This window comes from Microchirus variegatus (genome assembly GCF_963457635.1).
Source record: "Microchirus variegatus genome assembly, chromosome: 11".
NCBI classification, from domain to species: domain Eukaryota; kingdom Metazoa; phylum Chordata; class Actinopteri; order Pleuronectiformes; family Soleidae; genus Microchirus; species Microchirus variegatus.
This window is the reverse complement of record NC_139812.1, coordinates 20,835,576-20,847,415: the sequence shown is the minus strand read 5'-3', so window position 1 is coordinate 20,847,415 and position 11,840 is coordinate 20,835,576. Positions and strand designations below refer to the sequence as shown.

At 41.8% G+C, this 11,840-nt stretch overlaps 1 protein-coding gene across 1 annotated transcript; it reads left to right on the top strand.

Annotated features, from left to right (window-relative positions):
- Positions 1–1,499: 1,499 nt before the first annotated feature.
- LOC310933850 (indoleamine 2,3-dioxygenase 2-like) lies at positions 1,500–8,487 on the top strand (the record flags this gene model as incomplete). The annotated part of the gene is made up of 9 exons (XM_083897421.1): positions 1,500–1,589; positions 1,959–2,054; positions 2,145–2,264; positions 3,656–3,774; positions 4,575–4,674; positions 4,819–4,936; positions 5,028–5,079; positions 7,795–7,943; positions 8,129–8,487. The coding sequence occupies 9 exons, from the start codon at positions 1,500–1,502 to the stop codon at positions 8,485–8,487; spliced, it is 1,203 nt and encodes a 400-aa protein (XP_083753547.1).
- Positions 8,488–11,840: the final 3,353 nt, after the last annotated feature.

Sequence of the window (11,840 nt, the reverse complement as noted above, 5' to 3'; positions counted from 1 at the left end):
TTGTTCCCGTTGCAGGGTAAATTTACTGTCCCTTTTGCTCCCCGTGTGTCTGATGACTTGGTAAGTGGTCTTGAAATTAATTTGAGTAGCACAGATTTCATCTCTCTCCTTCCCGCTGGTTTCTCCTGCCGCTTTGGAGGGTTAAATGGTTCGAGAGATTGCTGGCAGTGGCAGTAAAGCATACAGACAATGGATGGCAGGAAGTAAGGGCTGACATCAGCTGGAGGGGGAGAAAGGCAGTTGCACTGTGATGTTTCTGCAAGCATTTTGACCAAGTCATTTTAACCTCTTCATTTTGGGGCTTTAAAAGTGAAGTAAGTAGTTTATAGTGGCATCTAGAGGAGAGGCTGAAATTTACAACAAAGACCTGCTGCTCTGCTCACCCCCTCCCTTCCCTGAGCGATACGGTATCCTCAGCCGGTCAAATGTCGTCCTCGTCGTCTTTCTCCGTGTCAGCAGATGAGGTTCGTGAGGCGAGGGAGAGGTCAAGCTACCGTGGCCGTAGCAGACGAAGCGGAGAGAGAGGAGGCGGGACTTCCGCTACAAGTAAAGCGACGCTTGATTTGTTCTCTCGCGTTTGTCCTTACAGGCTCCGTTAGAAACATGGCGTCTCACTGCTAACAGTGGCTATGCAACAGCGGCCCGCGACCAGTGTATGCAGTGTATGTATGTAAATATTGCATGCAAATTCGATACTTGCCATCGGTTAATGCCGGATTTTGCAAACTGCCAAATAGTTTGGTAGTAAAGTGGCACGGATTCTTGCTGTATTTTATTTGGGGGGACCTGGCAACCCTACAAGTATGATCCCGGACCAATCCTCGTTCACAACACTGAGCAAGTTTCGTCGGTTTATCGCCGAGGCAGGGCAAGGAGTTGCCAATCGTGGCTACCAAAGCGTTGTGGGTGATGCTTGTGGACTTTATCATGGTAGTCCCTTAAGGAGAAGTCAAAAAAATGGAGAGGTACTATTGCCAAAGCTTGGTTGTTCACTTTCTCTGTCACCCCAGGTCCAAACTACACACAAAGTGGGATCGAGGCCTTCAAAGCAGCCGCTTAACGGCTCTGGAGCGCCCTGTAGGAGAACCTGAAGGCACCACGGACTGTGAACTGTTTAAAAAAGAACTTTTTGTTCAGACAGACTTTAATAATTCCTTTGGGAGGTTCCCTCGGAGTAAATTAACGAACAAACAAACAGGGAAAGCCCATAACCGGGGATACTATACTTTCTGCGTATGCTTTCTTAGTATCGTCTGCAAACGCCCCTAAACGGGAAATGTCAGTTTTTGCTTTTGTTAACTTTGCAGCACAAAAATCCCATTGGCTCCTGACTGTTGTGTCTTCTGCAGAAAAAAAAAAAAAAAAAAAAGGATGTGGCAAAATATATAGTGGAAGTGAGTTTATACCCGATTTAGTGATTCAATATCTGGCTGTCAGACACAGTAAATGTTCCTCTTCTCATCACTATTACTGCTGCAGTAGATCACAGGGCAGAACATATGGAGACTATCAACACGGAAACACTTCAGGCAGACTTTGATGCATTCAACATTTCCGAGGAGTTTGGTTTTGTCCTTGAGGAGCCGCTGGTAAGTTTCATCAGCTGACGCGCTGTTTATTATAAAAAAAATAAGACATTTTCTGTGTTCTCATTTACGAGCGAGGACTCTTTTCTCTCTTTATCTCTGTATTCTGCTGTCCTTTGTTGGTTTCATGGAAACATATGACTGGACTTATATTCACTGTATGACACTCAAGAGGTCAATACAGCCTTCAATTACATTATAACTATTTTAATGGATAAAATTACATTGAAGAATAATAGATAGTGTATACAGGGAAGGTTATACATTTTATATATATGATATTTTCTAACTGACAACACTGTTCATTCCCTGGCATGCAGGTCAGGCACTGTGGCAAACATAAGTCATTGTATTATCATTTGTCATCCGTAGACTAAACTTCCAGGCTATTATCAGATATGGATGTACCTGGCGAACAACTTAACCCACCTGATAGAGTCCCGTAAACTACGGGAGCTTGTTGATGAGGTAACGATGAGAAAAAGAAAGTCTCATTGGTGTTTTGCCAAACCATTTAAACTGGTCATTTGTATTTTTTTTTTCCCCACATAAATCCAGATGTCGGTATTGAGTCTTCATCTCTTGACTACTCATAAGGAGCTCAGACTTGCTCACCTAGCGCTGGGTTTCATCAGCTCAGGCTACGTATGGCAGGAAGGAAAACACGCACCTGCTCAGGTAAAACAACACAGAGCAAAGAATCAAATGATGGTTAAGATGTTTTTTTATTTATTTTTTAAATAGAGTCATTTTGAAGGAACCTAACATGTGAATGAGTGCATGTTTATTGAAACTAATCAATATGTGAGCAAGCACAAGTTACTGGCGACTGTAGCTCGGTGATACACTCTTAGAAATAAGGGTTCCAAAAGGGTCCTTCTGCAAGGGCTGAGGTTCTACCTGGAACCATTTGCTTTTGAAAAACCCTTACCTGAAGAAAGGGTTTTTCAAGGGTTCTTGGTAACACTAATGGTTCCAGTAAGAACCATGTTGATCCAGAGAACCCTTTAAAATCCCTTTCCTGAATAAAGGGTTTTACAAGGGTTCTTGGTGGAAGCCTCCAAAAGGGTTCCAGGTGGAACCTTTATAAAAAGGTTCTACCTGGAGCCAAGAAGGGTTCTCCTATTGGACAGGACAAGCCGAAGAACCTTGGTTCTACTTAGCACTTTTATTTCTAAGAGTGTAGAGTGAGTCGTCTTTCAAATTAAAGTTGGTTGTCGGTTTGATTCCCGGCTCCACTTATCCACAAGCTGATGTGTCGTTGGGCAAGACACGTATCCCTGTGTTGCTTCATGTTGTGAATGGGTATTTAAAAACGTAATACTTGCCCAATGGCTGTCACCCTTGCACTGCTACAGCTTTTCTTAAAATAGTTTTTATAGTTTCTTTTGTTTTTTATCAAACTTTTTATGCTAAAAGTGTATATTGTGTTGTTATGCTGTGTGTGAGTTCTCAAGCTATTTGACCTTGAGTTTACCCTTGGGGATCAATAATGTATATATCTAGTTATCTCTCTATCTAAAAGGTTTTAAAGGTGTACCAGACATGGCCTTGATTGTCATTCACTATCAAACACCACTTTAATGACGCAAATGGACATAGTAGAAGAGCCAGGCGCCTATGGACAATACCAGCTGTCAATCACACTCGTATGCGCCATGTATTTCTCTCTGAATTTGCAAAATTGACATAGCACTGTTGGGTGTGGGTTGTTGGGTTTTCTCTGGGTTCTCCGGTTTCCTCATTTGGCCTCTATAAGTTTCCCATATGTACCCCTTCTTTCGCTCCTATGTCATCTGGGAATGAATGAATGAACATGTGCATTTGAATAAGACCTGATACTGGCAATTGAGCTGTTTACTGACATTTAAAATTCAAGTGAGAATTAGAAGCTAATCTTACCATAGACTTATACAGTCTATGGATACAATTATCAGTTTTCGCCCCATGTCAGACTTAGCTATAATCATGATTTGCATGTGTAGTCTGACCCCGGGCATAAGAGTCTATAGCCATATGAGCTGCTCTGGTATAGCTGGCGTGAAATTGCTGATTTGATTGTTTGACAGATTCTCCCCAAAGCCCTGGCCTTGCCCTTCTGGCTGGTATCTCGCAGGCTTGGACTTCCAGCCATCTTAACGTATGCAGATGTCATTTCAGCCAACTGGAAATTGAAGGATCCCACAGGGTGAGTCCTTCGGCTACTTGTTTTAACTTGAAGCGGCCTGTTTTAAACTTTATGGTCCATAACAATTATTGACCTCCGCCAGGAGGTATATGTTTGTTTGTCCTTCTGTTAGCAACATAACTGGAAAAGTCACAGACGGATTTGGATGAAATTTTCAGGTTCATGTCCGCAATGGGACCAAGAACAGGTGATACAATGGGCGTGATCCATAGATCACGTATCACTATTTTGTGGGGGGCTGAGCTGCCTTGGCGGAGGTCTGCGCTCTCCGAGTGCTTTTCTAGTTTTCCCTAATGAATCTGTCAATTATTTTCTTCTGCAATCGAGTAATCATTTGGTGCCAAAAATGTCCACAAAAGCTGTTTCCCATACCCTGAAATGATGATGTTTTCAAATGTCTTGTCTAGACAGACGCCGAAAGACAAACACGTGTTCTCCTGTGTTGCCTGTGTTGTGTTGTGTTGTGTAATAAGTGTTGGATACAGTGACAGCAAAGGTTATAGAGGATCAATATAAAAAACAGATGGTGTCGTTTTCAACACTGTAATGACATGTATAACCCGAAAAAAGTTGTTTTAATTTATTTGTAAGGCCACCCACCTACTTGAATTTTATTGTTTTATCACTTATGTGATATATAAAACATTAGATCCACTAATAATTGTTGCAACTTCTGTTTTAATCTTCATTTTAGGGACACTGACATAAGGTGAGTATCAGGAAAAATAGTTTCATGTTATTTCTGTAATCTGATACTTAATCTGATCATGCCATCAATCCATCATTTTCTCAAAAAATAGCAATGTGGATGTGATATTTTCCTTTCCTGGTGGCGAAACAACCTGGGGATTTTTTATTGTGTCGCTGTTGGTGGAGATGGCTGCGAGTTCAGGCCTAAAGGTTAGTTACTGGCTGTTGTTGCTCTTCCTCTTTCATGTCAGCTTTTCTTTTTTTCTGAACCACAACCTGATGCTGTCCATAAACTGTGTTGTGTGTGTGTGTGTGTCTCTTGTGTCCCTTGTTCATTTTAAAATCTCTAACCAGGGGGCTCTGATGGTGATGCACTCGATGAAAACCTCTGACCTCATTGGCATACAGCGAGGTCTCATCACAGTAACTCAGTCGTTGAAGAAGATGAAGGACGTTTTCCAGCTCATGCACAGTAATCTCATTTTTTATTTTTTTGCGCCTTTTATGAATGCAGTGAAACCCAAAAGTCGTCACATTATAACTGAATGTGTGCTCTCTTTTAGACCACGTGGACGCAATTGAGTTTTTTGGAACATTAAGAGTTTTTCTCTGTGGGTGAGTTTTATTTTCTCCTGCAATGAAGTTATTAGTGCTATTTGTGTCGTCTGGTGGGATCAGATTTATCTTCACTCTGTATCTAAATCCTCTCCTACATTCACTTGTTTGTAACACTGTGTTTTTAGTGTGGAAAATGATGACATATGCAGAAAAGGAGGATACAGCATGGCTCTGTATTTAATTTTTAACATTTTTTAACAGAATTTGCTCTGATATCTACTTTGGATAACATCATACTATGTCACTGCGGGTCGTTGGTTCAAATCCCGGGACAGGTCAAAGGCTGGGGTACCCCTGAGCAAGGCAACCAATACCCCCCACTGCTCCTCTTTCTAATCAACCAGTTTTTGACACCCTTTTCATTAAGACACCAAGCACGATGGTCCGGCCCCTACAGGGTGGAGCTAGACACACTCTGTTCTATTGATTTGTCATCATTGATTATTGAAATGGCGGCGTTTACCCCGTGTGGCCAAAGCTTGTCTTCTTGGTCATGATTTACAGCGACATGACAAGAAAACAACATGGAATACTGGATGGTCCTCCATCGCTACTTCTACTGTTTACTGCTACTACTACTACTGTTAAGCTACACTATGACGCTATTATGCTATCACATGTATTTAAACAGCTTAGCAAGTTACACAGATGGGGTGATCTGGGCGAGCTGAATTGCACTGTGTTACTTGTATACATTTTCAAAAGTGTAATTCGTAACTTTCAAAAACAAGGCGTTTACATATTAGGGCATTTTTTTTTTTGCCACAAGACGTTAAATTCTGCCAGATATTTGGGCCAATTCTCAGTTACTCATGCTGTTTAGCTCGGTGGGCAGACAGACACTTGGCTATGTGCGCTATCATTGCAGCTCACATTGCCAGAATAAACACTGTTAACTTTGTGGACATTATTCATGTTATTTAGAACTTGTTCTTGAGTATCACACAACCTGGGAAGCAAGAGCCTGTCAGGGACTAACAGGGTACATGATGGAGGAGACTCAACTCCCAACTTTTTGTAAGATTGCGAATTATTTGCGAGTTACCTCTACCCTAAAGCCCCCATAGAGTGGTCCTACCGCACATATTATGTGAGTTATGGAGGTCTGCTTACATACACTAGCTTGTTTTTATGGGTCAAAAACCTCCTCGTTGCTGCAAACCAGCCAATCGAAATCACTCCTCACTGAAGCTCTCGTCAGCTGTGCTCTTTCAGACCGAAATCTCACCCCCCAGAAGACGGACTGTGTTGTGATTGGCCAACCAACGAGAGCTCTCCCAACTGTCACGATTACCAGGCTTTTTCAGACTAGGGCTCGAGAATACAATAAAACCCAGCGTTCTCAGCAGTGGCCGAACTGTTTGTTTTGAAACTTTAGGGCTTCATAAATGAGGTAATGGCGCAGATACACACCAAAAAAAACAGTCTATGGGCACTTTAACAAAGCTTAAGAAAGCTCTTGGAATACTTTTGCACCACAGCTCACTTGTAGATGGCCTACAATATGGCTCAAATTGGGTGTGTGTGTGTGGCGTGTTTCAGCAGCGGTAGGTCTCTCTTCATATCGGCACACATGTTAACTAATGAGACCGTTCACGCTGCCTGAGTGAGTCACTTCATGTTACTGTTTCAAAGTAAAAGCACTCCAAAAAGTGTTTCAGTTCCCTGACGCCACATGTGCAACTTCATATTTAAATAGTCCAGAGTACAGAGAAGAAATTAGAGTGTTTAAAAAGTATCTTCTGTTGAAATCGAAGGCACGACGCGGCAGATCAGCGCTGCCGCCGCCGTCACACACTGCTCACCCATTCAGTGTGAAACCAGCCTCAGAATTGTATCAAGAGAGTTATGACAGAGAGTTTTGGTCATGACAGCACAGTGGATCAATGTTTCCACTTTGCAGCACAGGAAAGCTGCCGTGACATGCAGGTGAGTGCAAAACACAGTTGGGGCCAGTGAGATCAAGAAAGAGTTACCTTTCTTGTGTGTAGGGAACACGAGGCTCACAATTCAGTTCACCAATTAGTTTGTTCATACCAAACGTATTAATTGCCACTTTTCCAGACTTTGGGCCAATTCCAATTCCTATCTCAACCCTCAATCTTAACTGGCCCTCAAAACCAAGTGTTGAGGGTTATTTTGTCACTGAGAAATGGGACACCCCTTAAATGCAGATACGTCTTCAGACTGTGGGGGGCAGAATAACGCAATAACACATTTACGTCACGATTATTTATTACGATCCGTTTGTCGGTCAAGTTATTAGGTTGTCAGTTAGTTATAAGATGATACTCATACAAATACCACAACCACGGACATATTCAGCTGACAGTTACCACACACCACGGCTTATTGAAAAGTAAACCATAGCAAACTATCGCTTGTCCGCACCGGCCGACTATTGACAAAAGATCGTAAAATAAAAATAAATGTTACGCAACAATGACGTCAGTAATCCATAATATGGGCCTAAACTAAGATAAGGTTTTCATAATTTTTATATCTCTATTAATTGCTTAATTTGTAGCGTACTCGTTTCGCTGCTTTAAACTTGCCCCTCAACTTAATTTTTCTGAGAATCGGGACAGCACTTGCACTAGAGGGAGCGCGCATTTTTGAGATTGAGGGTTAAGATTGAGGGCTAAGCAAGGAATTGGAATATTCAGCCTTTTACTCGCTCACTTTAATTCTACATGTGTGGGACTGTTTCAGATGGCGAGACAACCCGCTGCTTCCAAATGGACTGCTGTATGAAGGCGTGAGTGATGAGCCAGTTGCTTTATCAGGATCAAGTGCGGCACAGAGTTCGTCTGTTCAGTGCTTCGATGCGTTGCTGTGCATCCAGCATGATGACGAGACAGGTAATGAGGCCTTTTTTTTCCCTGTCAAACCCCGACCGCCGTCAGAAATTTCCTCATGAATTAATCACTCTTTTTTTTTTTTTTTTTTTATGCAGGTTGCTGATTTTGCTCGTTTCCAGGAAAGCCGTTTCATTTTCTGTTTTCTTTTTTAAGGGCTCTGTTTTCTCTTCTCTTCATTGATCCAGGAGCCTTCATGGCACACATGAGGGATTACATGCCTCCTGCCCACTGTCAACTAATAGAGACTCTCTCTGCTCGTCCATCTCTGCGGGACTTCGTCTTCTGCTGCTCCAGCCCGGATCTCTGCCAGGCCTACAACGCCTGCGTCTCAGCATTGGTGGAACTACGGAGCTACCACCTCAACGCTGTGACCAAGTATGTCATTGTTCCCAGTAACCGGGCCCACGCTATGGGCTGCCCACTCAGTGGTGTTGATACTGCGAAGACAGGGACTGCTGGATCCAGCGCAATCGTCTTCCTCAAGAGCGTTCGTGACGCTACAAAAAAAACGCTCATCCTAGAGACGCTGTCTGTGTCAAACTAAATTACACTCAAGATAGACATGAGAGATCTGTCCTTAACCAGGACTAATAAAATCGTATTATCCCTTGCTTCTAACCCTAGTGGCTGCAGCAGGTCATTGTTTCAAACTGTGGCCACTAATGTGTCATTCAATATCTCTGGTGGGAACATTGGGTCCCGATGTTTAAAGGTGCATTTTGTAATAAATCTAAAGCAACTGGCCATAAAAAAATCCTCCTAATATGTCACAGAGACTCAGGAATAATGTTCATATAACAAACTGAACTCACCAACAACAACAGTACAGCCAAAATATTTGCATTAAAAAAAATATTTTGCAGACTGCAAATCATGTTTATGTTTTGAAATCATGTTTCGTCTACCAATCATTGCAGTCAGTAGAGTCTCAGCTGCCGAGCAACCACGGGTTGCCAGTTACGTCAGAAAACGAAACCTAAAAGACCTCTGTATTTTGAATTTGAATGTAGTAACCGTTTTTTTGGCCACTTTCTTACATATGGCACCTTTAAAAACTGGGGTTTGTCAAACAGAAAACTTAATTTGGACTTCTTTTCCTGAACCTGGAATATGTGACGGGTGACATCAGGCACGTCAAAGCTGCACAGGACTCAGGTTTTTTTTTTTTTTTTTTCCTGTTCTGAGATCAGGTATCTTGATATCAGTTCAATCTAAAAATAGACACCGATTTTCTCTGGAAGATAGCTTGCCTTCAAGCTGTTCCCTGTGATATTTATCTTTATCTTTGTGGTTTGTGACAGTGTCTGTTAACAAAGACGGGGGCTTGTCAAGCAGAGAGGAGAGCAGCTTGATTGGGACAATTGCGCCTTACGGATCAAACCGAGGATCTACGATGCTACAGACGGCGCAGTCAGCTTCTGCCATTTTGAGATCAGATATCTTACGGCGCTTTTACTATTATACAGTTCGAGCACTACTCAACTCTGCTCGGTGCGGGCAAAGCAGTTCTTTTCGGTGTACTGAATCATCAAAATAGATTAGTGCTGTACTTCCTGCATGAGCGGAGCGTAGACTCTGAACGGGTTGTGATTCGGCTCACGATTGCTTGCTTGGGGCAGAGCCGTCGTAAAAATACACCAGACTCCTCTGGTGCCGGGCCAATCAGTAGCGGGCAGTCTGTTGAAGTCTATTGATGTAGTATAGTCTCAGCTCGCTTGGAACCTCGCCAGAGCCGGTACCAAAAAAGTACTAAAACTGTGTAGACTCAAGTCAAGTCGAGTAGTGCTAGAACTGTATAATGGAAGAGTACCTTACCGTGAGTTAGCCATTTAGTCAGGTCTCTCTTTGTTTACATGTATAGATAAAGGTCAAAGAGATATTTCATGTAAAGTATGGAAATTGTAATTCCAACTACAAGTGTGTAACTTTTAAATAGAAATAAATGTACAGTACGTTCAAACCGTTGCAAAATTTGATTAACCCTATCAGCTGCTCATTACTCTGTGTTTTTCATCATAATTGTGTTTTGTTCCTGTGTCCCGGCGTCATTCACGGCTGCGCCGAGGAAGTGACACATAGAGCAGTGTTTCCCAACCCTGGTCCTCAGGGAACGAGGTCATGCCATGTTTTAGATGTTTCCCTGCTCCACAAAACACCTGATTCAGATGAAACATTTATTTAAAAAAAAAAAATATATATATATTATTACTTTTTTTTACAAAAGTTGAAACATTACAGAGCCCCCGAAGTGACATGAGTAAAAAAAAGACGAAAAAATAAATTATAAAAAAAACTTGAGAACTCGTGTTTCAAAGTCGAGATCTCGAGTTTCCAAAAAATTAGAAAAAAATAAATAAATACATTTCGTAAAAAAATTTTCGTAAATTTTTTTTTTCTTTTAAATCTCAAAACAATATTTTTTATTTCCGTAATTTTGTGGAAACTCAAGATCTCGACTTTGAAACTCAATATTTCAAGTTTTTTTTGTCAGTTTTTTTTCTCATGTCATTTCAGGGGCTCAGTAAAACATTATTTTTTTTTGAAATTTTTTTTTTTTTGAAATTTTTAAATATAAAAGTTGAAATATAGTTATTATTTTTTACAAAAATTATTGGGGGGAAAAAGACAAAAGTTGAAACATTCAATTTTTTTGGAAGAAATTTGACAAAAGCTGAAATAAAACATAAAAAAAAAAAATACAATAGCTGAAAGTTGAGCTTGATGATGAGCTGACGATTTATTTGAATCAGGTGTTTTTGGAGCAGGGCAACATGTAAAACATGGCAGGGCGGTGTTCCCTGAGGACCAGCGTTGGGAAACACTGACACCAGAGATACGTCTACTAAAAATTAATGTGTATTCAATGGCTAAAACAACCCCGCCCGCATGCAGCAGTTTGAGGGAATAAATGCTTAATTCATCTGGGTGGTGGCAGGGTCAGGGTGTGGTGGGATGTAGAGGCGCCAGCAGCGTTATGGTAATTACTCAGAATTCCTCAGGTGAGTGACAAAGGTTCCACACTGGAGCGTTAAGGGGCAGCAGGTAGCCTAAACATGCAAATTACACTGATTTATCATCGGTGTGTGTACAAGATCTGCTGTAAATTCGAGAAAGACCATTTGTTACACACGTGGAGATCACCACATAATGTTGTTGTTTAATGAGCAATAACGAGAAAGCAGCAGAGAGACCCCGAAAGAGTGGGAGGGCGACAGTGATGCCTGGTGGAGGTTGCATCTGTTCTTGCTATTCAGAAGTAATCACGTTAAAAGGAAGAAGAGGGAGCTGAACCCCGCACTGCTGCGGAGTCTTGGTCATGATCCAACTCTGCTTCAGTGAAGAACAAAGGATGCAAATGGAGTGTTTGACACCGTATGAATGCAGCTCTCTGGCTGTGGAGCTGCACCCATGTGTGCCGGTGCAGGCGCCCTGTAGACATTGGAACACCAAATCGGCCTGAGGTTTCAAATGTTTTAATGGTGTAGAAACAGTAGAAAAAAATGCATAATATTGCACACGATCACTAAATTGCACTTTCCCAAAGTACAGATCTTTGCAGGAAAAAACTGGCGACCTGAATAATGTCATCTACAGTGTAACATAACAATGGGAGGCCTGACATTTCATAGACGTCTAACAGTCCCGTGATCTCGATAAAAATAAGAGCCGCTGCTGTTCCAGTGTGTAAGGATTAGTGTCATCTAATGGCAAGATTACAGATTGTAATAGATTGTAATAAACGGAGGAGTCCTTCACTCACTCCTCCAATTCCAGAGGGTGGCATCATGGAACTATGGTGGCCTTCACTTACCAGAAAGGATGTCATTATTCTTCATTTGTCTACAAAGCTTTTGCTTCCAAACGCCTGCTCTTGGCTGGTTTGTCCATTTACAGAAG